Source organism: Notamacropus eugenii, chromosome 5 (assembly GCF_028372415.1).
Source record: "Notamacropus eugenii isolate mMacEug1 chromosome 5, mMacEug1.pri_v2, whole genome shotgun sequence".
NCBI classification, from domain to species: domain Eukaryota; kingdom Metazoa; phylum Chordata; class Mammalia; order Diprotodontia; family Macropodidae; genus Notamacropus; species Notamacropus eugenii.
In genome coordinates, this window is record NC_092876.1 from 63,857,421 (window position 1) to 63,884,961 (window position 27,541).

General features: G+C 45.2%; 1 protein-coding gene across 5 annotated transcripts in view; it reads right to left on the minus strand.

The window, feature by feature from the left end:
* ASAP3 (ArfGAP with SH3 domain, ankyrin repeat and PH domain 3) overlaps nt 1-27,541 on the minus strand; it is a 63,687-nt gene that overhangs the window by 28,517 nt on the left and 7,629 nt on the right. For 3 of the 5 annotated variants that reach the window (XR_011967084.1, XR_011967083.1, XM_072609253.1), the window contains exons 2-5: nt 8,703-8,775; nt 8,403-8,548; nt 6,591-6,665; nt 2,198-2,247 (exon numbers count right to left, since the gene is read on the minus strand). Coding sequence is in view for 3 of the 5 variants with exons in the window: in XM_072609253.1 (XP_072465354.1) it covers nt 2,198-2,247; nt 6,591-6,665; nt 8,403-8,548; nt 8,703-8,775 (344 nt within the window). In the remaining 2 variants the exon portion in view is untranslated. Of the gene's footprint in view, nt 1-2,197; nt 2,248-6,590; nt 6,666-7,526; nt 7,661-7,734; nt 7,824-8,402; nt 8,549-8,702; nt 8,776-27,541 lie in introns of those variants that run through there. The other 2 variants (XM_072609255.1, XM_072609256.1) reach the window with 2 other exon arrangements.

Sequence of the window (27,541 nt, forward strand, 5' to 3'; positions counted from 1 at the left end):
CCAGGATCTGGCCCCACCCTTCTGCCTGTCCTTGGGCCTGCTACCCCCACCCCTAGCCACCTGTTGCAATCAGTCTCCTTCTTGGAGGCCCAGCACGGTCCCCAAGGGCTCCAGAGACCTTTCTCCCAACTGGAAATGCTCTCAGCTAGCACTCTCTTTGGACTATTTTAATAATCTATTTTAATTTGCATTATAATTAAAGCATGATTTAAAAATATGAGGTTACTGGGGTGTGGTGGACAGAGAACTCATCTCTGCGTCAGGAAGGCCTGTGGTCACATCCCACTTCTCTCTGTGTGTCCCATGCAAGCCTCTAAGACATGTTTCTGATGTCACAGAGGAAGTGCTGCCTTGCATTGTAGAGGGATTTTCCTCACCTGGGGGTTCCCTATATCTCTGAAGTCCCAGATCTAGTCTCTGTTCCTATCCCCTGTAATTAAAGTAGAAAGGAGACCAGCTTTAGAGCCACAGGACCTGGTGCTGCTACTAAATTAGTTGTATAAGCAGGGACCGGGCAACACCCCTCTATGAGCCTCAGTTTTCTCATCTGTAGAATGAAGGCATTGGACTATATGATCCCTCAGGCCTCCTCCAGCTCCACCTCCTATAGATGTTGTGTCCATGTCTCCTCTTTCCCACTGGATTGCTATAATCCTTGAAGGTTAGGCCAGAGCTTCATTTATTTTTGTCTCCCCCAAGTGCCCATCATAAGACTTTACACATGTGTACTTAATAAATGTGTCTGTTAAATTTGACTCTACATAGTTCCCTCCCCTACGCCCTCAGCTGGCAGCTTCCTTCTGAGACCCTGAGGCCCGGAGTGGGGTGGAAGCCAGTCCTGGATTGACCAGAGCAAATTCACTCCAGAAGTGCTCAGGGGATGCCCGCTGAGGCCGGAGACATCTCCGGCCCCCTCAGCCGTTATCCCCTTCATGAAGGATGTCTAGAAGAGGGGGAAATGCCCAGGCCCAGGCACTGCCCAGGGAAGGCCTCTCAGCAATATGTATTAATCTACCACTAACTTCCTATGGGCTTCAGATCCTGAAAGCTAAAATCAGGGGGTTGGACTTTGCTGTCTGAGGGTCCTCCCAGTTTGGATAACCTATAGTCAAAAAATGTGGTCTGACATTCTGTGTTCTAAGAACCCCCCAGCTCTGATCTTCAGTGTCTGGAGATGTGTCCCAGCTCTGATATCCTCTGTTCTAAGGATCCCCCAGCTCTGGCACCATTGTCATCACCATCATCATCACTACCATTTATGTAGCACCTACTCTGTGCCAGGTACGTGCTAAGCACTTTACAAATAGTATCTCATTTGAGCATAAGATCACATATGTTGAGTCAGAAGGGATCTTACAGCTCATCTAGTCCAACCCCCTCATTTTACAGATGAGGAAACTTTGACCCAGAGAAGGCATCTTGCCTAGAATCAGACAGGTGACAAAAGGAGGATTTCAACCCAGGTTTTCTGACCCTAAAACCTGTGCTCTCACCAGTATATATGCTACCAATAAGCCCTAAGTTTGCTCATCTGTAAAATAAGAGGCCTGGGATAGCCGACCTTCCATTGGATGGCTTCCAGTTATTGTGATCTCTGTGAGCCCAAGATTTACCATGGACAAGACCCGGGCCTGGACCCCACTCTCCTGGCTGCAGGACAGCCCTGGGATTACATACCAGAATGCTCCAGAGATCAGACTCTGAACTAAATACAGGGGATACACAGGCAGCCACACCAACATCTCTGCCTCCTTTTTATTTGCTGAGCCCACACTCAGCATTCAATGCCCCTGCTGGCAGACACCCTCCATAGAGGAGACCTTGACCTGTTTTTCTTCCTCAGAGAAGGGAAGATGCATGGCCTTGCCAGTTGACTCAGTCCATACATGCAGGAAGTTTGTTTTTTGCTTTTTACTTTTAATCTTTCACCTAAGTCCCTCCTACTACAAAAGGAGTTCTCTCTAGATCCAGGAGCCCCATCAGAAAGTATTGAGGGACAGGCCGTGTGACATGGCAGAAGAGTCCTGGGCTCAAGCCACACTTTCTGAGCCTCAGACTCCCCATGTGTAAGACAGGGATAATGAATGCCCCCATGGAGGTGTGAGGGATAGATCTAAAAACCTTACATTACGATTATTATTGCTCTGATGAAGGTGGCAGATTCTTGGGGTAGCCCATCTCCCTGGAGAACACTTACATTTTGGCCTCATAGTCTTTCCACGCCTTCTCCAGCTGCTTCCTGGAATCCTGTGGTTCAACGAAAAGAGGATGAGAAAGGGGCTCGGTTAAGTACCTCGACACAATTCATGCCTCTTTTGGCTTTATGGGATTGTCCCCATGCCATGTTTCCTGGGCCTGACTGTGTCCCCCCATACTCCTGGAGACTGACTTCATCCCTCCACCCTGACCAAGGTCCCTTCCCCAAGTCCTAAATACTTTCCTTGAATAAACCCCATCCCTCCACCCTACCCACCATGCCTGGAATGCTCTCGGTCCACATCTCCATCTCTCTTGGCTTCCAAGTCCTAGCTAAAATCCAACCTTCTACAGGAAGCCTTAATGTTACCACTTTTTGTTGACTGATTATCTCCAATTTATCCTATATACAGCTTGTTTGTATATAGTTGCTTGCATGTTGTCTCCTCAAGGGTAGGACTGTCTTTTTGTCTTTTTTTGTATCTCAAAACTTAGCACAGTGCCTGGCTAGGTTCTTAATAAATGTTTACTGATTGACTGACTGATCATGCCATCCTCTCCAATCCTGACCCTGTGGCTCCTCAAATGTGCTCTTTCCCTCCACCCGGATCTCTGCACTTATTCTGCTAGCCCTGACACTGATACCCTTAAAGGCCATCCCCTCCATTCTGAACTAATCCTTCCCATCAACTTGGTCTTGCTCTTGTCCTTACTCTTTGTGGACCCAGATCTCTGCAGCCCTTCCCCCATCTTGTCTACTATAGTCTAAACTTCTCCATCCTAGAATCATAGGTTCATTGGGTATAAGAGTTAAAAGGAACCTTAGAACACGGAACGTCAGAACTGGGCAAGACCTACAATACAGAATATCAGAGGAGCTGGAAGAGACTGTAGAACTGAGAGTTAGAGAGAAGGAAAAGGGGTGAGGCTTAGAACACAATGTCAGAGCTGAGAGAGACCTTAGAACCCAGAATGTCAGAGCTGAGAGAGGCCTTAGAACACAGAACGTTAGAGCTGGGAGGGTCCTTAGAACACAGAACGTTAGAGCTGGGAGGGTCCTTAGAACACAGGATGTCAGAGCTGGGAGGGCCCTTAGAACATAAAATGTCAAGAGTTGGGAGGGTCCTTAGAACACAGAATGGCAGAGCTGGAAGAAATCTCAGAGAATGGTTCCTGATCTGGGGACTGTAAACTTTAAAAAAATTTCATAATTCTATTCCAATATAACCAGTTTCCTTTGCAGTCCTACGTATTTAGTTTTACACATTTAAAAACATTAATCTGAGAAGGGTCTACAGTCTTCACCAGACTGCTGGCAAGGGGGAGTGTGCCCATGACCAGCAAGCAATGTAGTAGCACCAGCTCAAATCAACTTACAAGAGCAGATTGTTAAATTTTCAGAGTGAGCATTTAGACCTTGGAAATGGGCAGAGTTTGATGAAAGAGGGTGGCAGAGCCTGGGAGCTGCCCAACTCCTCCCCCATACACAAACACAATGAGTGCTTAATTACTGAGCAGGTAAGGTCCTCGTCTATGGGGATACCCTAGCTCTACTATCCTCAGGTGGTAGTTCCCCTTCGACCCTGGACCCTGGAGTGGGGAGAATGGAGTGAGAAGCTGCTGGGGCCTGGGCAGTGGCTTGAGACTCAGGAAACATAGGCCTTGTGACCTGGAATGAATTCCTTTCCTTTCCTCCTCAGTTTCTTCCTCTGTACAAGGAGAATAATCGCCATAGGATCTCAGGTTTTAGGACTAGAAATGGAGTGACTGGCTAATCCAAGCCCCTCCTTTGACAGATAAAGAAACCAAGGCCCAGAAAGTTCAAATGACTTGACCTCACTTGGGACTGGAGTCCTTGCCCTGCTTACCCCTCATGAGTCTATGGAAAGGGAAGGGATCTGTAAGGTGTAAAATACCACTCAAGTGTTAGCTCATCCCAGAGGTGGAAAGGGAGTTGTTTTTAGAGCCTGATACATTAGCACCTCCTGCAAGGGGCCAGCACCCAGGTAAGCAGCAATACACCTGGGCCTGAGCTGAGGGTGGGTGGGGATGGGGCGAAGAAGCTTGCTTACATACCACTGGAGCAAGAAGGGCCCTTAGAGATGATCTAAGTATAGCCTCATCAGTTTACAGAGTGGGAGAATTGACCCCCAGAGAGCTTATGCGCCTTGCACAAACTTATCCAGCTGTATCAGAATCTGAACCTGAGGTTTTCTGATTCCAAAGCAGGTGGGTCCACTTTTCATGATTCCACCACTTTCAAAAACCCAGGCCTTTTCCTCTACCTTTGATCCCAAGGGCTTAAGTGGTATCTCAGTGTAATACCAAATTACTTGACTTATGGATGGAGAAACTGAGATATTAATTGCCCTGGCTGTGGAGAGGGGGCTATAGAGGGTAGCATTCTCTACCCTGCCCTAAGAGAGAAGTTGAGCTTGAATCCCAAGTCACTTAACCTCCCAAAGACTCTGTTTCCTCTCCCGTAAAATGGGTTGGCTGGATCATGAGGTCAAAGACTTAAAAATGGAAGAGAACACATGAGGTTATCTACTTCGATTCTCTCAAAGCAAAACAGGGAATAAGTAATAAAGGGACAATTTGAACCTAGAGCATCTGACTTTAAAGATAGAGATCCTCTCACTGTCTCCCAATTGTCTTACTGCATGATCAGAAAGGCCTTGGGCTCTAAGTTCACTGGGGCTTCTTCAGCCGGTGATGAGGGTGTGAGATCTTTCCCAGGTCCTCCAGTCCAGTCGGCTCTACTCCTTGCACTGCTGAGGCTGGGCCGAGCCTGGGAGCCCAAAGGTAAGGCCCTCCCCACCCCCAACTCTCCCTCATCCCCAACCCCACCCACTTCAAAGAAAGCTGCCTGTCTGGTTTGGGCTGTTCCCACTGATTGGGAAAAGCCAGCCTCAGAGCTGGGAGTGAGCCCCTGGGGAGGCAAACAGTACATCTCTAGGGCTGTCAGGAAAACCTTTTACCAATAAGCTTTCTCCCTAGGGTCCTCTGAGCACCATTCAGCCTCCACCCTCTGAGTCTGCCCTTCCCCTTCAGCCTGGCCATGTCAGGGTAACTTCAGCGACCACCTGACTGATGGGGATGATGGGACTGGGAAACCCCTTCCCACAGTGTCCAGGCCCCACTCACACCTCCACATTCCTCCCTCTTCCTCTCTACTGACACTGGAGTCCATGTTTCACACAATCATGGCATGTGCAGGAAGATCTTAGAACACAGAACTTCAGCTCACCTATTCTCAGCAATACAAAGAGCCAAGACAGTTCCGTAGGACTGAGGATGAAAGATGCTCTCCATCTCCAGAGAAAGAACTGGCAGAGGCTACATGCAGATCAAAGATGCTTTTTCTTTACTTTCTTTCCTTTTTTTTGGTCTGTGTTTTCTTTCACAGAATGGCTTACATGGAAATGGGTTTTGCATGACTACACATGTAGAACCTAAGTCAAATTGCTTACCTTCTCAATAGAGGCAGGGAGGGAGAGAATTTGGAACTCAAAATTTGAAAAGAAAAAAGGTTAAAATTGTTTTTACATGTAATTAGGGGGAAAATATTAAATAACAAAAAAGAAAATAGCTCTGTTCTTGCTGGAAAAAAAAACAAAGAAGATAGGATTTCACAGCTGGGAAAGACTTTAGAACATAAGATGTCAGAGCTGGGAGGGCCCTTAGAACACAGGATGTCAGAACTGGGAGGGCCCTTAGAACACAGGATGTCAGAGCTGGGAGGGCCCTTAGAACCCAGGATGTCAGAGCTGGGAGGGCCCTTAGAACACAGGATGTCAGAGCTTGAAGGGGTCTTAGAACAGAGAACATCAGAGCTGGGAAGGTCTTAGAACTCAGAATGTCAGAGCTGGGAGGGCCCTTAGAGACCATCTAGCTTAAGCTCCCCATTTTATAAATGATAAAACTGAGGCCCAGAAATGAGAAACAACTTGCCAAAAGTTGCACAGCTGATTAGAGACAGAGCCAGGGATGGATCCCTGTCCAATGCTCTTTTTCTCTGGTCTCCATAGTCCTCCCCTATCTGCCATATCAGTCCTGTTACTTCTCTCTCCCTACTTTCTTCATGACAGGGCAGCCCCCCAGTTGCCCATTCCTTTCTCGTCTTTTCTTGGAGCATTTTTTCCTCCATCAAAGTGGAAAAGAGTTCCTCTGAAAGTTACTTTCTCATTGGAATTAATGGAATTGTGAGTGTCTTTCAAGGTCTACACTTGCCTCAGATAGTCTTAAAACTCCCCCTATACTTTTCCTAGGAGGTGATTTGAGGGATTCGAGGCATCACAGTGACCTCTCTCTAGAAGTTCTTGCCCTGTACCTGAGGAGAGGCAACTGGCTGCAAAGAGTCGTGTATCTCTTTCTCCCACCCCAAAACTTACCTGCCGACCATCCCTCAACTGCCCCTTCAGCAGGCTGTCCAGAGGGAAAGAGACGATGTTATTCAGGTTCTGCACCTGGAAGAAATAGAGAAGGAGGAACCATATGGTTACAAATTTAGAAGCACCTAGTCTATTTAACAGAAAGGGAAACTGAGGCCCAGAGGGGTGATGTCATGTGCTTAGTAAGCATTTCAGTCAGGATTCAAAGGCCAGAGCCCCATCCCAAACCTAATCCATAAATGTAGGGTTAGGTGTTGGGGCAGGCCATTGGCCTCTGCTCCCAGTCTGTTGAGGCAATATGGAGACCAGGAGCCTGAAGCCTTATACAGCTTCGGCTCTCCCTGGCTCCTACCTTCACCCATCCAGGCAAGGGATCATTATCCTCCTCCTATGCCTCTTCATCATCAATAATAATCCATCCAGCAGTTGCCTCGTATTTACTTTGCATATACATATCTGTGAATGTCATCTCACTTGATAGACTATAAGCTTCTTGAGGGCAAACAACGTTTCATTCTTGTCTTTGCATTTCTAGAACTCAACGCAGTGCAATGGCACATTAGGCAGCTGATAAAAGCTTACTGAATGAACTGAATCAAGCAGAATTGTCTAACCCAACCCTCCATTTTACAGATGGGAAAGCTGAGGCACAGAGAGGGGACATGACTTTTTCAGGGGCACACATGCATAATGTGGCAAAGGTAAACTTGGAGAAGGATCTTCTGGCAAGATGTGTCCTTTCTACTCCACCAAGATACCTCTGTCTCTGGCCCTAGGCCCCTACTGGCTTTCATATCTTAGCACACATGGGTCCCCAGCCTGGATGCCCTCCTTACTACTCATGTCTCAAACCCAAATGAAAGGAGGAGTCCTCTCCCAAGCCTCCCCAGGCCTCCCTCCCTCTCTGTGCTCTCCCTGTGTCCTCATCCTCCAGACCTTACAGATTAGCATCGAGTCCTCACATCATCGGGTGATGTCCTGTGTGCAGAAAAGGAAGACCACGTCCTAATCTTGCAGCTCACACTTCCCAGATTCATGGTTATGGTTGAAACATTTCCTGTCTCTGGGCCTCAACTTCCTCAACTGGTATGAGACTTTCGCTACATCCCTCATGAGATCACAGTATGAAAAGGACTTTATAAACCTCTTGGGATGTCATGATCGGAGGCGTTCTAGTCCAGCTCTGCTGCTAACTGCTTGAGAGATCATCCCCTCCCAGGACCTGTTTCCTCTCTGTAAAGAGAAGGGCTTGCTTCAAGAACAAGAATGGTGTTTATTTACATTTGTATGTACATACATACAAATACATGTATGTTACATATACACCATTTACATGATGCTTTGAGGTTTGCCAAACACTTTAAATATGTGATCCCTCTTAAGTCTCACAACAACCCTGGTGATAGAACTATCCTCTTTGTATAGGAAAGGAAACTGAGACTGAGGGGAAGTCCTGGGTTCAAATCTCTTCTGACATACTTTTTCATAAGCTAATCTTTGCATAGCTAGTCTGAGCCCCTATTTCCTTCTCTGTAAAGGGGCTGGATTATGTTCTCTAAGGAACACCTCTAAATCTATGATCTTGTGACTTGTTCAGGGTCACAGTTAGGAAGCATGTGAGGAAGGATTTGAACTCAGGTCTTCTTAACTCCAGGCCCAGCACTCTGTTCACTGTGCCACTGGGTGACATCGGACCTTGAAGGTCTGCATTCTAAGAGTGTTCATGTTCTCCTCTAGTTTTAGCTGGACCTCGTGGTCCTGAGGGGAGGAAGCAAGTGGTGTGGCAGGCCAGTCCATCTTCTCCATCCTTACCAGGTTTTTGAACAGGGCAGCCACCTCCCGGGTGAACACAGCCAGATTCAGGAAGCCTGTGGACAGCTCATGGTTGTTCTGTGAGAGGTGGCTGTTACCGAAAGTCTCCAGGGCCTCGCTGTACTGTTCCTCATTCTCCACATGGGCTGGGGAGGGAAGTCCAAGGGTTAGCCTTAGGGAGGGGGTATTGTTCTACTGAGTTAGCTGAGGGCTGGAGGGTAGGAAGGAGCAAGGAGGGCTTCTAGTTGCCACCACCACCACCAGCACCACCACGGCCACTGAAGCTGCCCCTTCACTCACCAAGGCCAGAGCTATGAATGGTCCGGACTGATTTCTTTATTCGCTGCAGGATGGCCTGGTCCCCTTCAAGGGTCTAGGAAGCAAAGAGAGAGGGTTCTGCAAGAGACCAATATGGCAGAAGTCCTTTCTATCAAAACTAGATTCCAGGATCCCTGACAGGGACACACAGACACCGCAGACCTCCTCTACCCAGGGGACAAGAATCACAGGATTTCAGAGCTGGAAGAAAATTCAGGAAGCATTTGATCCAAACTGTTAACTTCAAAGAAATCCTCTTCACAACATGGCAACAAATGGTCATATAATTTCTATTTGAAGGCCACTAGTGATGGGGGCTCATTATGTCCTCAGGCAGCTCATTACGCTCCTCCTGAGCCTACAGAGGTGACAAACCCTTTCCGTCTAGTACAAAATAATACAAAAAGCACATATTAAGTGCCTACTGTATGAAGAACTCCGCACTTGCAAGTCGGAAAAATACAGTTCAAATGAGAAAATAAAACTCCTGTTGTCCAGCAGCTTACAGTCAAGTATATAGATCACTATAGGCAATATTATTTTTCTTTACTTTGCATTTTATTTTTCCCCAGTTACATGTAAAAACAATTTTTAACATTCCTTTTTAAAACTTTGAGTTCCAAATTCTCTCCCTTCCTCCCTTGTGTTTGTCCTTCGTTCTTGAAGAGGACCATGACATCCAGATGATGACATGGCTTGCAGTTGACTTTGATTCGAGTGAGGGAGGGCTGTGCAAGGTCACCAACCTCACTTTCTTCTCCTGAGCCATCTGGGTCCAGCAACCAGATATTCATCAGGATGACTGGAGATGACCCAGGATGCAGTGGGAGGCCTTTGTTCTTTTAGGCTAAGGCCTTTTCAGGTACTCACTTAGAGGGAGGTAATGGTCATTCAGGGAATAGGCCTCACTTTTTAAAGAAGTAAGTTAAGGGTTGGCCCCTTTAATTAAAAAGAAAACAAAACAAAAAAATTAAGTTGGGAGGGAAAGACCCTCAGGGTTGTTATTCCAAAGAGAAACAATTACCATGGACATTCACTCTAAATTCACTCAAAGCCAGGAGGGCCCACAATACAGCATTAAGTAAAGCTTGGGCAGGAACCCATTGTGGTTGAATGTATGAGCATCAGAGTGAACTGGGGGGAGGGAAGAAGGAAGGAAGGAAGGAAGGAAGGAAGGAAGGAAGGAAGGAAGGAAGGAAGGAAGGAAGGAAGGAAGGAATCTAGGCAGTAAACCTCAAGTTAACTGGAAATTTACCTGCCTTTCTCCCTCCCTCTCCCTCCATTGAGGAGGCAAGCAATTAATATAGGTTATACATGTGTAGTCATGCAAAACATATCCGTAATAGTTAAGTTGTGAATAAATTAGGCAGTATTAAACTATAATATCTCCACACAGGAGACCACAGACCCTCCGCTCAGGGCTATGCTGGAGCCAGCTTGAGAGTGGACTATTAAATTTTCAATATGAATATTTTCACCCCAGACATGGCAAACACTACAATCAGAGTTTGGTTAATATTACTTTGTTGATTGTCTATACTTAATAAGTATTGGAGAAAATGTTAATAATGTAGATTAAATTTTAAAATGTGTCGTAAGCATATTCTTTATTCCAGAAACCCAGTTAATAAACATTTATCAGAGCAAACAAGTTCCCACTCCACCTGAGGCCACAGATCTTCCCTCTTTCTGATCTGGGATGGGTGTGATTTCTACTTCCTTGACTTTGGGCAGGTTACTTCACCTCCCTCTCAATTTCCTCATCACTGAAATGAAGAGGATGGCCTAGCTGGCCTCAGAGGTAGCTCTAGGTGTACAATCTTATGATTTCATGTAAAATTTAGATATTTACTCACATGTAGCAAAATGACAAAAACCAGATGTCCCTGAAAATCTGGGTCAGGGGGAAGTACAGGGAGCAAGTGGCATCTAGATATCCATGTCCATGGTTTGATCACAGTGGGGAGATCCCTCCTTGCTAGCCATCTGTGTGTGTCTAAGGTGAGAATCAGGACAGGCATTTTTGATAGATGCAAGGCCCAATATACTTAAAATGGACATCATTCAAGGAGATGGTGACTTGGAGGAAGACACAAAAAGAGATGTCCATAAGGTAAATAGATGAGTGAGAAGCTACCCTTTATGGATGAGAACTCTACCCAGATAGCATCAGTCCTACTGCGGGGTTTGGAGACATGATTAAAGTTCTTTCCTAGAAGAAGCTGGTCTCAGATATAATCACAAAATGTCAGAGCTGGAAGAGACCTTGCAGAAAATAAAGGTTCAATTGTACAAAGTAACAGTAATATTTTAAGGATGATCAACTGTGAAAGACTTGGGTACTCTGATCAAGACAATGTCCCAAAGGACCCATGATGAAAAATGCTCTCAACCTCCAGAGAGACAACTGGTAAACTTGGAGTGCAGATTGAAGAATAACTTTTAAACTTTCTTTATTTTTCTTGGGATTTTTTTTGTGTTTTCTTTTTTCAACATAGATAATGTGAAAATGTTTTACATGACTTCACATGTATAACTGATATTATATTGTTTGCCTTCTTAAGAGAGAGAGGGAGAGAAATAGAACTCAAAATGTTAAAAATGGATGTGAAAAATTTCTTTATATGTAATTGGGAAATAAAATCAATAAAAATATATTTTAAAAAGAACATGAAGGTTCACAGGATTAAAGCTGTCGAGTTGGAAGAAACCTAAGTCCAGCCCCCTCCTTTGACAGAAGAGGAAATTGAGGCCCAAGAAGATTAAAGAACTTGTCTAGGACCACACAGCTAGTCAACATCTGTGTCAGGAGTTGAACCCCGGTCCTTTGACTCCAGAACTAGTACTTTGCCATATCTCTGGTTTCCTTCCAGACTCAGCTCAAGTAGCACCTTCTACATGAAGTGTTTCTTGATCCCCACATCAACTAATGGCTGCCCTTGCCCAAACACTTGGAATGCATATTTCATATAGTCTGTATTTCCTTGCACATGTGTTCTCCTACAGTTAAACTGGAAGTACCTTGAGGACAAGACTATTGTTCTTTTTGCATTTGTATCTTTTTGCATTTCTATGTAGCAGAGCCTGCTCCATAGTAGCTGTTTAATAAATGTTTGTTTATTGATTGATTAATATCATATTTCCCACTCTGATGTAAATGCTGGGAACATTTTTAGAGAAGAGAATGTCAGAGCTGGGATGACCCTTAGAACACAGAATGCCAGAGCTTGGAAGGGCCTTAGAACACATAATGTCAGAGCTAGGAGGGCCTTTACAACATAATGTTAGAATAAAGACAGTTAGAAAACCTTAAAACCTAGGAAAGGACCCAAGAAAGCACTCAGATAAAGAGACTAAGGTCAGACAAGGAAGAGGATTGTCCAAAGTCCCAGAGTGAACTAGCAGCAGAACCCTCCCAGTCTTGACTCCCCGTGCAGAACTCTGGTGACTCCTTGGAAGGCTGCCAGGAAAGGGAGTATGACAAGTACATGCCCCAGAGTGCTGCCATGCTGCCCAGCATGCCACATGCTGCTGTGCCCAGAGTCTAGAAATAGGCCAGTGGAAGAGAAAGAACGTGTGGGTCAGTGTGTCCCCTCTCCCCACCTGTCCTTATTCCCCAAGGGAAGAATGACCATATGACCCAGCTCAATTACTCTTCTCAGAGGAGCAGGGGTTGGTCTGAACAGTGCCTTTTGGCCAGTCTCCCTCTGTTAGGCCTCCAGCTGCATTCCTGCCCCAGGCATTGCGTCTCCTAGGGCTCCCCCTATCCCCTTCCCAAGCTTTTGAGCCCTGTAGGAGAGAGTCCCTGGGTGTCTTCCAGCTGCCTTGTGACTCTACAGTCACCCACAGCCATCAGAGAAGTGATAATCAAAGAGAACGGCTGGTGTAAGTGAAAAGAACACAGAACTGGGAGTTGGGGAACCTGGGCTAGAGTCTCTAGAGAATCTGCCTGGATACCCAGGGGACCTCAGACAGACCACTTAATTACTGTACAACATGAAAGACATTTATTAAGAGCAAGAGCACTGTGCTAAGCCCTGGGGATACAAAAGAGAAGAAAAAGAAGCAAATGACTATGGGCCTCAGTTTCCCCATCTGTAAAATAAGGGAAGTTGGAAGAGAGTATACATTCTATTCCAGTTCTAAATCTTCTGATTTTATGATTATGAATGGATGCCCAAGTTTGGGAAGGCTCTGGATGCTGGAGATGAGGGCAGCTGCTGTTATCAAAATACTCATGCCCTCAGTGCCCTACCCTTAAGTATCCCCAAGGGCAAAGCTATATGAGAAACTACTTTAAATGGCATAGTACAGTGAATTTGGAGTCAGAGGGTCTGGGTTCAAATCTTGACTGTGCCATTTACTACCTGTGTGACCTTGTGAGAATCACTTAATCTTTCTGGGTCTTGGTTTCCTCATCTGTAAAATGGGTTTGGATTAGATGACCTCAAAGATTCCTTCTAGCACAGATCTATGTTCCCAACTAGGGGTACCTGCATTTTTTTTAAAAGAGAAGGCCTGAAGTGCCAAGGCCTTACCTCAGTCCCAACAGTAAATGGCTTACATTTGATAGCAAGCTTTATGGTTCATAAAAAACTTTTCCTCACAACAACCCTATAAAGTAGGTAGTGTGGGTACTATTATGAGCATTTACAATTAGAAAAACTGATGTTCAGAGACGTATGCTAGCTTTTCTGAGATCACACAGCTGGTAAGTGGCACCCCTGGAACTCAAATTTAGGTTTTCTGACTCTAAACCTAGGTTTCTTTGTACTGTGTCATCCTGCATGTCCAAGGAATGAATGGTAGAATGGTAGGATTTCAGGCAACACCACAGGCTAGCAGGATAGAGCCTTGGTTAATAATAAGTGACATTTTACATAGTATATTGAGTCTGCAAAGCCCTTATGGGAGCTTCATGACGGCCCCATGAGGAAGGTACCACAGGTATTCCCCATTCTGCAGACAAGGAAACTGAGGCTCAGACAAATGATATGAATGCAGGTCTTCCAGATTCTAAGCCCAAAAGGCAATGGGAAGGCTCAGACCATGCACCTGGCTGCTGAGGCCCAAGGTCAAGCAGGCCTAGTGGAGGAGGGCAGGATTTCCAGCCAACATCAGCTGTAGCGACAGGGGTCATTTCTGCATGGGTGCCTTGCCGGGGGTGGGGGGGGGGGGTGGGGGGTGATGGCCATTCTTATGAACTCAGAACACTGTTCATCAGTTCCCTGCTCCCTCTCCTCCAATATTGCCTAAGGAATGAGTGAGTCTCCTTCCATGGGAATCCATGCAGAGGTACCCAGGCATCCTGCTTTAAAAGGGGATGGGAAGGGGCCGTCGCTGGGAGAAGATTTTATTTGTATTATCAAACTTCAGCTGTCTCTAGTGCTTAATTAAGTGCTTGGTGAATTGAACTGAAGTGAATGCCATTGTCAAAGAGGCCTTCGAACATCCTCAGCACCACGATCGTAGAATGTCAGGACTGGGAGGGGTCTGAGAACCCAGAATGTCAGAGTTGGGAGGGCCCTTAGAACACAGGATGTCAGAGCTGGAAGAGTCTTAGAACACAGGATGTCAGAGCTGGGAGGGCTCTTAGAACCCAGCATGTCAGAGCTGGGAGGGTCTTAGAACACTGGATGTCAGAGCTGGGAGGGCCCTTAGAACCCAGGATGTCAGAGCTGGGAGGGTCTTAGAACACTGGATGTCAGAGCTGGGAGGGCCCTTAGAACCCAGGATGTCAGAGCTGGGAAGACTCAGAACACAGACTGTCAGAGCTGTGAGGACCCTTAGAACACAGACTCAGAGCTGGGGGCACCCTTAGAACACAAGATGTCAGAATCAGGAGAAACACTAGTACGTTAAAGTCAGAAGAAACATTAAACCTTAGAATGTTGAGAAACCTCAGAACACTATGTGTAAAGAATCCTGGATGGATATAGAATCAGTATATCATAGAAGGTGCTCTAGAACAAAAGAATCCCCTTTTCTACTATCCTAAGTCAGGAGTTCCAGGTTCAAATTCCAATTTTGACCCCTTACTTTGTGACCTTAGGCCTTTCACCTTGAACCTGGGTTTCCTCATCTGCCAAATGAAAATCCCAATATTTTCAAGAGTTACCCCACAGGACTGCTGCAGAAAAAGCACTCTGCAAACTTTCAAGTGCCATCTAGGCTTGAATTGGAGAAATGTTTGTGGAAAGGGCCCTTAGTAGCACACTCCTTTACAGAGAAGAAAATGGATCTCAGAGAGGAGACAAGCTGGGTAGTGTGGGCAGTGGTTAGTCAGGAGCAGGGCAAGTCAGCCTTCTAGCTCTGACCTTTCCCTATATGGCCCAAAGAAGGGAGGGGCTATCTTTTCCCTTCTCTCTAGGAATGAGAAGCCTAGAGTATTGGGTCAGAAGGACCTTTCCAGCCTCTGACATAGCTTGGACGTGTGACTGTGACCAAGTGACTTAACCTTGAGCCTCAGCCAACTTGCTAACACTAATGGGCACCTGGGGGTGAAGGGGATAGAGCCCTGGGACAGGAATAATTCAAATTTGGCCTCAGACTTTATTAGCTTAGACACATTAGCTGTCTGACCTTGGGCAAGTCACTTCAATCATTTGCCTCAGTTTCTTTGATTGTCAAATGGGGATAATACCACATACTTGCAGGGTGGTTGTGAGGATAAAAATGGCATATTTGTCAAGTGTCTGGAACATTTTAAGCATTCTATAAATGCTAACTGCTATTATTACAGCAATGATGATGATGATGGTGTGCCAGCCTGAATTGGTATTTTTTCATCTGGGAGTTCTCTATGCCAATGAAACCCCAGCTCTCAACCCAGTCCCTCCTCTGGGAACGAAGTGTAATCTTGAAATGTTCGATTCATTTCTGGCATTTTTCTTTTCCTCAGCCCACCCACCCTCCCTGGCCCAGGGTAAGAGGGGAGCTCTGCAGGCTCCTTTGTGGGTGGCCAAGGCAGGACAAGGTGGGGAGTGGGGAATGCACAACCTTCCACCCTAATGACTTGGCAGCCTTCACCAAGCCAAGCCCAGCCAGGCCCATCTCTACTCGCTCCCCCTCAGGAGAAAAGTGTAAAGGATAATGGCTCTAAAGAAATCCTTCCCAAGCCAACTCTCCTTTCTCTGGCCCTAAAGGGCCCCTACACCTACGAGGGAAGAGGACCCCTCTTGCCCACACTTGCCTCATCTCTTGGGGGAGTCAAGGGGAGAAATGAGAGGAGAGGCTGAACTCGGGGGATTCTAGCACCCATTGAAACAGTTCTCTTTGGGGGCAAGACCTACAGGAGATAGCAGCAAGGAGGCCGGCACTAAGAGAAGGAAGGCATGGGCAGTAGTGGACAAGGTCATCCTTGGTGCTGACCAGCTTAGGATGGGAGTCTGAACAGAGTCCTCTCTAATGAAGCAATTTAGATTCTAAATTAAATGAGAAGTGTACTGTTTTGTTTCTTTTTAATGTTACTCAGGGGCTCTGAAGTAGCATTTTTATATCCTTTTGCAGGGTCAGAAAACCCAATTCCTCACCCAGGGTTCTCTAGCTCTGATCTGTGTTCTAAGGGCCCTCCCAGCTCTGACATCCTGTGTTCTAAGGGCCCTCCCAGCTCTGACATCCTGTGTTCTAAGGGCCCTCCCAGCTCTGACATCCTGTGTTCTAAGGGTGCCTCTAGCTCTGACAGTCTGTGTTCTATGGGCCACCCCAGTGTTGACTTGCTATAGTCTAAAGCACTCTCTGGTTCCAGGTATCTCCCTAGCATATCAAGTTTCTAACTGTCCTCACAAAAATCTCACTTCTGCACAAAGGCAAAAACAGCAGAAGTTTCTAGGAATGGCCAAATAGTTTTTGTTTGGATGTGTTTCCCCTTCAACCCCCTGAGTGAGGCAGAGAAGGCAAGGCCCCCAAAGCTGGATGGTTTCCAGGGAAACTCATAGGCTCCCCGAAGGGCCCCAACTCCCCCATGCAGAGCCCGCCCACCCGGCTGGAGCTCAGAAGGCTGCATTCTCTCAGAGCCAGGACCCCACCCAGCATCCTGGCTGCAGTTTCCTGTGGCTCCCAGCTCTCCGTCCTGCCAGGAACTGGGGCAATCAGAGTGGGATGGCCTGAATTCAGGAGCCAGGTCCCCAACACCCAGCCCCTCTTACTTTCAAGCAGGAGTCCAGAGATGTAGGCCTTGTGGCTGGCCTCTCCCCCTCTGGCCTCCCCCAGGGAACCCAGGTTATCCCCTAGAAAATGTCATAGCAGAGGAGAGAAAGAAGCACAGGAATTTCAAGGGGATTTTTCAAGGGACATCACAACGACATTATAGCTACTGACAGAAGGACATTAGGAGACCACAGTCTCCAGGTGTGAACTTTCCACAGGGCAGGGGATTTTTTTTTTGTTAAAATCCAAATCACAGCCTTTTCACTGACATCTGGCAACCTTGGGTCTCAGTTACCTCATTTGTAAAATGAAGATGGCTACATGGGGATCCACAGGACACAGTGAGGTACAGCAGAAAGAATGCTGGCCCTGGGGTCAGAGTGGACCCCCTCAGGTCATTTAACTTCCCAGACCTCAGTTTCCTCATCTGTAAAATGTGTGTGTGTGTGTGGGGGCACACTAGACTGCCTCTGAAGTCTCTTTTGACTCTAGAGTTAGGATCTTATGACAAGATTTCCAAGGTACCCCTTCCAGCTCCAAATTCTATGGTCATCTAGTTTTTTTTTAAGTCAATTTTTAGTGATCCCTTTTGGTTTTCCATCACCTAAATCCCCTTGTATACCTTTCCCTCTCCTTTAATAAGAATAATAGCTAGAAATTATATAACCCTTACTATGTACCAGACACTATGCTAAGGGCTTAAATTTTATCTCATTTGATCCTCACAACAATCCTGGGAGGGAGGTGACACTATTAATCCCATTTTACAGATGAGGAAACTGAGGCAACAGGGTTACGTGACTTATCCAAGGTCATACATCTAGTAAGTATCTGAGGCCGAGTTTGAACTCAGATCTTCCTGACTCCAGGTCTGCTGTTCTATCCACTGCATCATTATGCAGTGCATCTGCACTCCCAGACAGCCATCCTATATAATCATCCTATATAATTAATCTTGATGAAAAAACCTCATCAATGATACAAGTTCAAAATACCACATTGGGTCTCAGTTTCTGCACCTGAAAATGAGGAATTTGAATTAGATGATCCCTTCAAACTCTAAATCCCATGAGGTTAAGAAAAATCCAAACTCAACTAATCACTATGAAGTATCTACTGTGTGTGAAAGGCCCTGGGCTTAGGGTTCAAAGGCGTGGGGGAGAGAATCACATGCCCTGCCCTCCAGGAACTTAGGACAAGAGATAAAATCTGTGTCTATAAGAGGAACAAAACATGTTGCTAAGGTCTCCACAGCAATTTGCTGACAACAACCCTGTGGGGTACCGTCCCCATTTTACGAATGATAAAACTGAGGTCTAAAGAGGTTCAGTTCCGTTCATACAACCCGAGGAGAAGCAGAAGTGGTTCCTGCACTCAAATTCTCTAATGGCAAATAGAATGCCACAACGAGGCAGAGTATGAGATACGTACTAGGGAAACATCCAGAAACAAAGCTCTGAGAAACCAGAGACGAGAGAGACAGACTGCTCACTTGGGTTAGTCCAACATTCCTGGGGACCCTAGGGAAGGCCCCGCCCGGGCTAAGCCCCTCCAACCATGTGCTGATGAAGGCCAGAGCCTTGGTCTGTGGGCCAGGCTACAGCATCTCCTCCTCCAGTCTGCGTTCTGGGCCTTGGCTGAGCCCTGGAGGACGAGGAGGAGGAGAAGCAGAGAGCAGGGGGGCAGGGGGGTAGGAGGCCCTGTCTCTCTCTCTCTCTCCCTGAAGGCAGCTCAGTATCAAGCACAGGCTGGCAGAGGTGGATCACTTCCAAGGCCCACCCCCATCGACTCCCCCCTCAGACCTCACAAAGCAGAGCCTGGGGGCTGGGGATAGGGACCGAAGATTGTATTGGTACCAGGAACTCCCAGGTGAGGAAACGCCTTTTACTGAAGCAAGCTGGCATCCTCTCTGCAGCTCCCAGTGGTGGCATTGCCTAGAGCCATGAGAGAGCAGATGTTTGCCCAGGCTCATGGAACATTTGTTGTATAATGATGCATTTATCCTTTATTAATAATGTACTCTACAGTTTTACCTTATCTTCCTATAAGATTGTAATCTCTAGAAAAACAGGCATTGTGCCTTGGCTGACTCTGCACCACCCCCTGAACAGGCCTCCACGCATGGCCAAGCCTTCATGTTTACTAAACTAATGAATGGATGGAGTTCTGTGTGTGAACTGCACGTCTCCACTGGCCAGCAGGACCAGAGTGCTGGGCACACCGGTCAGTCCCTTCACTAGGGCATTATCATCGTTCACTGAATGTTTACTACAAAGCACTGGCTTTGTGTAGGACGCTAGGGGGACAAGGACACACGTGTGTCTGCTTGTGTCGGTATGTGTATACCTCACATACATGGGGCTGTGTGCATGTACATATATGTATGCATATGGGCTGGGCATTAGAGGTACAAGGACACATATGTGCATGTACACAATACATGTTTGCTATGTGTGCATGTGCGTTGGGCACTGAAATTACAAGGACATATGTATATATGTTGTGCTAGGTAGTGGGAGTACAAGGAGATATAGGCATATGTATATATACATATACATATGTTTGTGTGTGCATACATGCATGCGTACGTACTATGCTGGGCAACAGGGTTACAAGGTCAGATACACATATGACATGTCCACATAGATTTGTGTTTACATAATATATTCTATATGCTATGATGTGTGTGTGGTATGTGTATCTATGTCTATGGACATACACATACACACATACATATGTACTGTGCTGAGCACTGGGGTAGACACATATGTCCTTGTATTTCTAGTGCCTAGCACATGTGCACATACACATACATGTGTACATACAACAGGTACATGTACACATAACATGTACCCTACAATACAGCACGGACCTTGTAATATTACATGTACTGTGTACATATAACATGTACATGTGTACCTATAATGTGTATATAAGGACATGTATATCCTTGTACCTGATGTACCAGACGTATACATATATACACAATTACATATATCTGTGTGCATGCAAATATACTATCCATGGCCCTATAAGTCCAGCGGCTAGCATGGTGTGTACATATGTACACATAATCATGTATACACACATGTGTGCATGTGTGTAGATGTGACCTAGCACCATATATATATATATACATATATACACACACACACATAAATGTACATATGCTCAATCATATGTGCATGTATCCCTGTCCCCCAGTGGCCAGCACTGTGTGCATACACATATATGTATATATGCAAACACAGACATATTCTTATGTATGCACATACACTGATATGAGCATGTAGATGTGTATATATGTATATATGTGCTTACAGCCTCCCTCCCCAGTGCCTGGGGCACCTAGATGGCTAGGCTTGGAATCAGAAAAATCTGAGCTCAAATCTAGCCTCAGGCACTTACTAGTTGTGTGACTCTGGGCAAATCACTTAATCCATATTTGCCTCAGTTTCTCATCTATAAAATGGGGACACACTGGAGAAGGAGATGGTAAATCACTCTAATATCTTTTCCAAGAAAACCCCATGAAAAATGTCCATTGGGTCATGCAGAGTCAGACACAACTGAATCACCAAACAACAACCCCCAGTGCCTAACATGGTATATACATGCATGCACATACAAATACATACATACACAAATATGTTCTTGTATCCTCAGTGCCTGGCACTGCATGTATATGCATGCACATCATGCACACACGCAAACAAATAACACCCAAACTCTGCTCTTAACAAAACTTACAACCTAATGAGACTGAGATGTAGACACAAATAAATCCATTACAAAGTATGTGACAGGGACAGAGAAATCCACAAGAAGGGCTAGGGGCTATCAGAGAAGGGAGAAAGAGTTGTCTCCCGGAGGTGGAAGCTCAGGGCTGGCCCCTGAAAGAAGAGAAGTCCTTCAGGCATCTGAGGCTGGGGAGGTGGGCAGGGAATCTATTCCAGAGTTAAGCTAAGGCAGGAGAATGAGGGGCAATGGTCAGTATCTTAGCTGGATTAAAACAGAGAAAACCTGGTGGGGCCCACTGTTATGAGATAAGACTGGACAGGCTGGGCAGAAGCAGACTGGGAAAGGCTTCAGGAAAGCAGGCTGTGAGGAGTCACTGAGGAGTGTCGTGTGTGTGTGTGTGTGTGTGTGTGTGTGTGTGTGACAGAGACACATATACAGAGAGATGGAGATAAGACAGTGAGAGACAGGGAGAGAGAGACAGAGAGAAACAGAGTGATACCTGGGCAGCACTGTGGAAGGTGGCCTAAGGAGAGGAGAGCCCAGAGGCCATAACAAGACGCAGAAGAAATTCAATGGATTAATTTCAATTCAATAAAATATCTACTGTATAGGCGAGCGCTGGTCCTGGTCCGGTGGGCATGAAGATGAAGAAGAAGCTATGCTTCCTCTCAAAGTGCTTATAATCTACTTGGGGTGGGGGTGGGGGATGCGCACAGATACAAAATAAACCCAAAGTTATTTTGCTAGAGTGAGGCAGCACCCAAAACTAGAGGTATCAGGAAAGGCAGGGATGGAGGCTGGGCAGTCAAACCTGCAGCGCAGCTGGCAGCTCCAGGCAAAAGGGAGGAGGGAAGGCAGCCCTGGCATTGGGACCTGGCCTAGGTTGGCGGCAAAGGAAATACGGAGGAAGAAGTGGGTGTAAAGAGACAGAGGGGAGGGAAGGGCGGCAGACAGAAACACAGACACATAGAGACAAATCAGGAGACAGGAGAGAGAGATGGAAAGAAAGAGAGAAGGAAGAGAGAGACAGAGAGAGAAGGAGAGGAAAAAGAGGAGGGGAGACAGAGAGAGAAGGAAAAAGGAGAGAGGATGGGAGAGAGAAAAGAGAGAGAAAGAAAGAGAATAGGAGAGAGAAAGATAGGAGGGGAGATAGAGAAAGAAGACAGAGAGACTGACAGACAGACAGAGAGAGACACAGAGATAGAGAGAGACAGTGAGGAGAAGAGTGTTTTCCTACTCAGGCACTCAGCCAAGACAGGAGGAGGAGAAAGAGAAGAGACAGACAGGTTAGATGTTCCCCCTACCCCCAGACCATGGCACTGAGGGGCAGGACAGACCCAGATGAGGTGGTGTGGTGGATAATGTTGGATTTGTAAGTCAGGAATACCAAAATTAAAATCTTCCTCCAGCCCTCACTAGCTGCGTCACCCTGGGCAAGATGCTTCACCTCTGTGAGTCTCAGTTTCCTCCTCTGTCAAATGGGGATAATAACAGCACCTACCTCCTGTTGTAGGACCACAAGAAATAACATATATATAGCTATAAAACTGCTAGCTATTATTATTATTAGGACTATCTCTGCTACTAACTGGTAGTATGGCATAGAGCAAATTACTCCTGGCTCTTAATCTCTTCTGTAAAAACAGGAAGACTAAAGGAAAGCACCTTTCAAGCCATTACCATTTAAGAGTCCATCGCCTGGCAAATATGCACTATCTCTATTTACCTGTATATACTGGGAGCAGCCAAGTGGCACAGTGAATAAAGTCCTAGGCTGAAGTCACGAAGACTAATCTTCCTGAGTTCAAATCTGGCCTCAGACACTTACTAGCTGTGTGACTCTGGGCAAGTCACTTAACCCTGTTTGCCTCAGTTTCCTCATCTGTAAAATGAGAAGGAAATGGCATCTCTGCCAAGAAAACCCAAAATGGGGTCATAAAGAGTCAGATACAACTGAACAAAAGGAATTGTTATACCAGTCCAGGTTGAGTAGAAAGAACACTTTACTTTCTCTATTGTTATTTAATCATTTTTCACTCTCTGTAGGGTGTCCCAAAAGTCTTGGTGTAGTCTTTAACCCTTCCTTAGCTTAAAAAGTGCACCCTATATTTATTCTAGACCTATTTTCTATGCCCCAATATATCTGTGCAATATTATTCCACCTTCCTAACTCCCTCTACTCTCTACCCTCCAGAAAGAGAGCTACTTGAGACCAGGAATTGTTTTAACTTCATATCCCCGGCACCCAGGGTAGTGGCTAGCTCTGTTAGAGACAGTCAGTACACATTTACTAAATGTGTTATATTCATGTTCCCGGCTCAGAAAGACCCTTGATAAATGGTGGTTAAGTTGAACTAAATCAAGATGCTCTCTCCCCTCAAGCTCATCAACACTGAGAAAGTGGAAGTTTAAAAAACTAGTTCTGAGTCCTAGCTTTGGTACGTGAGAGCTGTGTGAGCTTCAGCAAACCAAAATTCTAGTCTGAGTGGCTGTTTCCCCATCTGTGAAATGGAGATAATATTTGCACTTCTTCTCTCACAGGGCTCTTATTAAGGAAAGTACCTTATAAAATCTAATGTTCTTTAGAAATGGGGAAGGGTATTATTAGTAATGGCGATGAACTTTCTCTTTTCCTCATTCATTGAACCATAAAGTTTAGAACTAGAGGAGACCTTAGAAACCTTAGTTTTCTGACACTTGCCCCTATTTTACTGAGGAGCAAACTAAAGCGAGCTGATATGCTCCTAAAATCCTGCCTCCTCCACCAATGACCAAAAAGAAAGCCTCCATCTCCTCCACCATATTCATAGAAGTAGTAACAAAAACTCAAAAGAAAAGGGGTGCCGCCCACTGGGGAAGGAACAAAAAAGTCATGTTAAATGAGTGCCTGGCACAGAGTAGGTGCTTTAATGAGTATTCACAGAATGATTGGCTAATGAATGGAATGGAAAGTTGTGCCTTAAGAAAGGAGGAATGGAAAGAATTAGAGAAACATGGGGGAAGACCCATGGCAATTGACAAAGGGTAAAATGAGCAAGAGGCTGAAATACACAAGGACTGCTGTAAAGACAGGAAACAAGCACCCCCTTCTTCCTTCCCTAGCCAGGGAGCCAGTGGCCCTTCCTGAAGGAGATGGGGCCGATTCTTGAGTCATCAGAATGACCTGCCTTAGCTCCAGAGAAGGGATGAGGAGATTCACCTCTTTCTTTCCTTTGAGAGACCCAGACTACGAGGGTGCTCAGGGCTGTTACAGGGAAAGACTTGCTGAGTAGGGAAGGAGGGAAGGGAAAAATCAAATATATTCAAAAATGTGATATAAAAACAAAAGGCAGAAATAAACCTTATTTTTTTCTTTTTCTTTCTTTCTTTCTTTCTTTCTTTTTTTTTTTTTAGGAAAATAACTGAGGCCCAGAAAGGGGAAGTAATTTGAGCAAGTCCACACAGTAGCGGAGCCAGGACTGAAACTAAGGGGCTTAGATACTGACGATAGTTTTCTGTCAACTAGAACTTCCTCTTTCCAGACCTAACATCCTCTTCTAATGCATGTGAATTGTGTTCTCAGGCCCCTCCCAACTCTGACATTCCATGTTCTAAGAGCCCTCCCACCTCTGACATCCTGTGTTCTAAGGGACCTCCCAGCTTTGACATTCCATGTTCCAAGGCCCTTCCTGTTCCGGTGATCTATCTTGAGTTAGGAGGTCTGGGGTTCATTTCTTACTACTTCTCCTTGTCTTATTTTCCTCAGCTGTAAAATAAAGAGCCTAGGCTCAATGACTTCTAAGGTACCTTCCAGCTCTAGAACTATAATTCCGCATTCAAATCTTGGCTCTTCCACACTCAATACCTGTGCAGCGTTAGTAAACCATTTCACTTCCCTGGGCCTCGGTTTCCACAAAATGAGAACATTGGATGTGCAGATCTTTCAGGCCCCCAGCTCCAAACCTAGGACCCCACAATCTCTGTTATGTTCTAAGGTCCCTTACAGCTTAGATTATTATGAACTGTGCTAGAGCTTCTTCCAGTTCTAAATCCTATGACACCAGGCAAGTGTGGTCTCCATTACAATATGAGCTCTTTAAGAGCTGAGAAGGGTTTTTTTGCCTTTCTTTTTAACCCCAACCTTAGCTCAGTGCCTGGCATACAGTAAAGGCTTAATAAATGCTTATTGTCTTGACTTGACTTCACCAATCCGTAGGTCTGGATAGAGCAACCTATTTCAGAATAACCTGTACCTGTGACCCTCCTACTGCAAATATTGGGGGCTAGACCACAGCCCCACCTCTAAGACAAGCTCACTGAGAGGCTGAAGGATGGAAGCAGCCTAAGAACAAATGTGCCACAGAACCATTATCATAATGACTTATAAAAGCAATCCCATTTGTATTCACAGAAACATCATAATAATGATTAATAAAAGCAATCACACTTCTATAGCCCCTCATCTGATCCTCACAACCACCTTGGGAGGCAGGCAGTGCAGCCATTACTAATGCCAACAGCCTGGCGTGAAACCCGAGGGTTGGATTTGGAGTCAAGAAGACCTGAATTCAAATCTCACTTTGAACATTTTTGAGCTGTGTGACCTTAGGTCCTCAGGCAAATCACAACCTCTCTGTAAAGTGGAGAAAATACTATTTATCTCACAGTAAGACTCCAATAAAGTAACATATGCAAAGTGTTTTCCTCTCCCCTACCCCAGGCGGTCCTGCTGGGAAAACCCAGTTTCTCTTAACCTGTTTTAAGCAACAAAATCGACAGACTATACACATGTTATTTGTATGAAGTGATTCCTGCAAACATGGAGGGATTGCTATATATACACACTCCTCTTTCCATAGCCATCAAATAATATGACTGCTCTTCCTTTCTTTCCTAGGCCAATTTAAGGTCATGCAAAATAATTGATAATGCAATTAATAATTGTGATGTATTTCTACATATGTGTGCACACATGTGCGTGTGTGTAGGCATGTATGTGCATGTATTAACAAAAAAAATGGGGCTCAAATTCAGCCTGAGACCTTACTAATTATGTGGCCCTGGCCATGTCTCATTATTGTTAGTGTGTTCCTCTCATCTTAGCAATGAAAACCTGGAGTCAGGCAGACCAGAGTTCAAATCCATCGGCAGATGCTTAGTAGCTGTGTGACTCAGGTTAAGTCACTTAACCCTGTTTGTCTCAGTATCCTCATCTCTAAAATGGGCAGAATAATAGCACCTCCTTCCTAGGGTTGTAGTGACGCTCCAATGAGATAAGATTTACAGTGTTTTGCAAACCTTAGAATACTTAACTATTAATATTAAACTGAATATCATTCTTATTAACTAGCAGTTACTATTATCCCCATCTTGTAGACAGGATATCCAACATAAGGAGAACTTGGTTCAAGTCAGGTAGAATTTATAGCACAGCGTGGACTGTTTGACTGGTTCCCAGTCCAGGCCTTTTACCATTAACACCAGACTGGCTTTTTTGGGCATTTTTCACACACTACTTCATTTTTCTCCTCCATACCTTTGCCATGGCTGTTCCCTATGCCTGAAATGCCTTCCCTTCTCACTGCTACTTCTTGGAATCCTAATTTCCTTCAAGATGCTGCTTAAGCACCACTTTTTTCATGAGGCCTATTCCAAGAGCCAATAGTGCCTCCTTTCCACTCCCTGATCAAGGGGAAAAAAACATTTCTTTTGCCTATAACTATATACGTGCATGTCGTCTCCCCTTTTAGAATATAAACTTTTAGAGCAGAAGGGTTCCTTGTATTTCTGGTGTCTAGTATCGTGCCTGGAACATAGTGGACACATTTTTAATTATCAGATTGCCAACCAGAGAAGCGCCTCTTTCTGTCAGCAACACAAAATGTATGACTCATATAGAGAGGCTAGACTGGGCACTGGCCTAGGTAGTCAGAGGAACATCTCCCAACACTCCCCCTCCCCTATGAGGGTCTTCAACAGCCTTGACAGGTTAGGTTCACCCTTGGAAGAAGCAACAATTTTTAAAAAATCAACATCAGAAGGGAAAAGGACTTACAGGTACAAAAGTATTTATAGCAGCTCTTTTTGTGGTGGCAAAGAATTGGAAACTGAGGGGATGCCCATCCATTGGGGAATGGCTTAACAAGTTGTGGTTTATGAATGTAGCCGAATATCGTTCCATAAGAAATGATGAGTAGACAGATTTCAGAAATACCTGGACCAGGAAAACATTGTACACAATAATAACACTGTGCTCTCCTGATCTACTATGACTGACTTAGCTCTTCTCAGAAATACAAGGATCTAAGACAATTTCAAAAGATGGAAAATGTTATCCACCTCCAGAGGAAGAACTATGGACTCTGAATGCAGATAGAAGCAGACAATTTTCTCTTTTTTTATTTGTGGCTTTTCCCTTTTGTTCTGTTTCTTCTTTCACAACATGACCATTGTGGAAATATGTTTACGTAATTGTACATGTATAACCTCTATCAGATTACTTGTCATCTTGGGGGGATGGGAGGGAGGAAGACAGAGAAAATTTTTGAAACTCAAAATCTTATAAAATGAATACTGAAAACTATCTTTACATATATATAACTGGAAAAAATAAAATACTACTTATCAAAAATGGATGGATTAGATAGATAGACAGGTATATAGATAGATAAGATAGATAGATAGACAGGTAGATAGATAAGATAGATAGATACTGATCGAATTGGGGAAAAATCAACATCAGGAGAATGCAAACAAATGAGCACCCATCAACAGAGGAAATGGATTACTGTGGTACTGGGACTGTAGGAAAAGACAGTTATGAAGACTGCAGAAAAACTGTATGAACTGATGCAGAACTGATAAACAAAGTACCCAGTGATTGCAGCAAAGCAAATGATGAGTTTGCTGGAAGTCCAGCTCTGAGTAACTGAGAAAACCAGTAACGGGTGTAG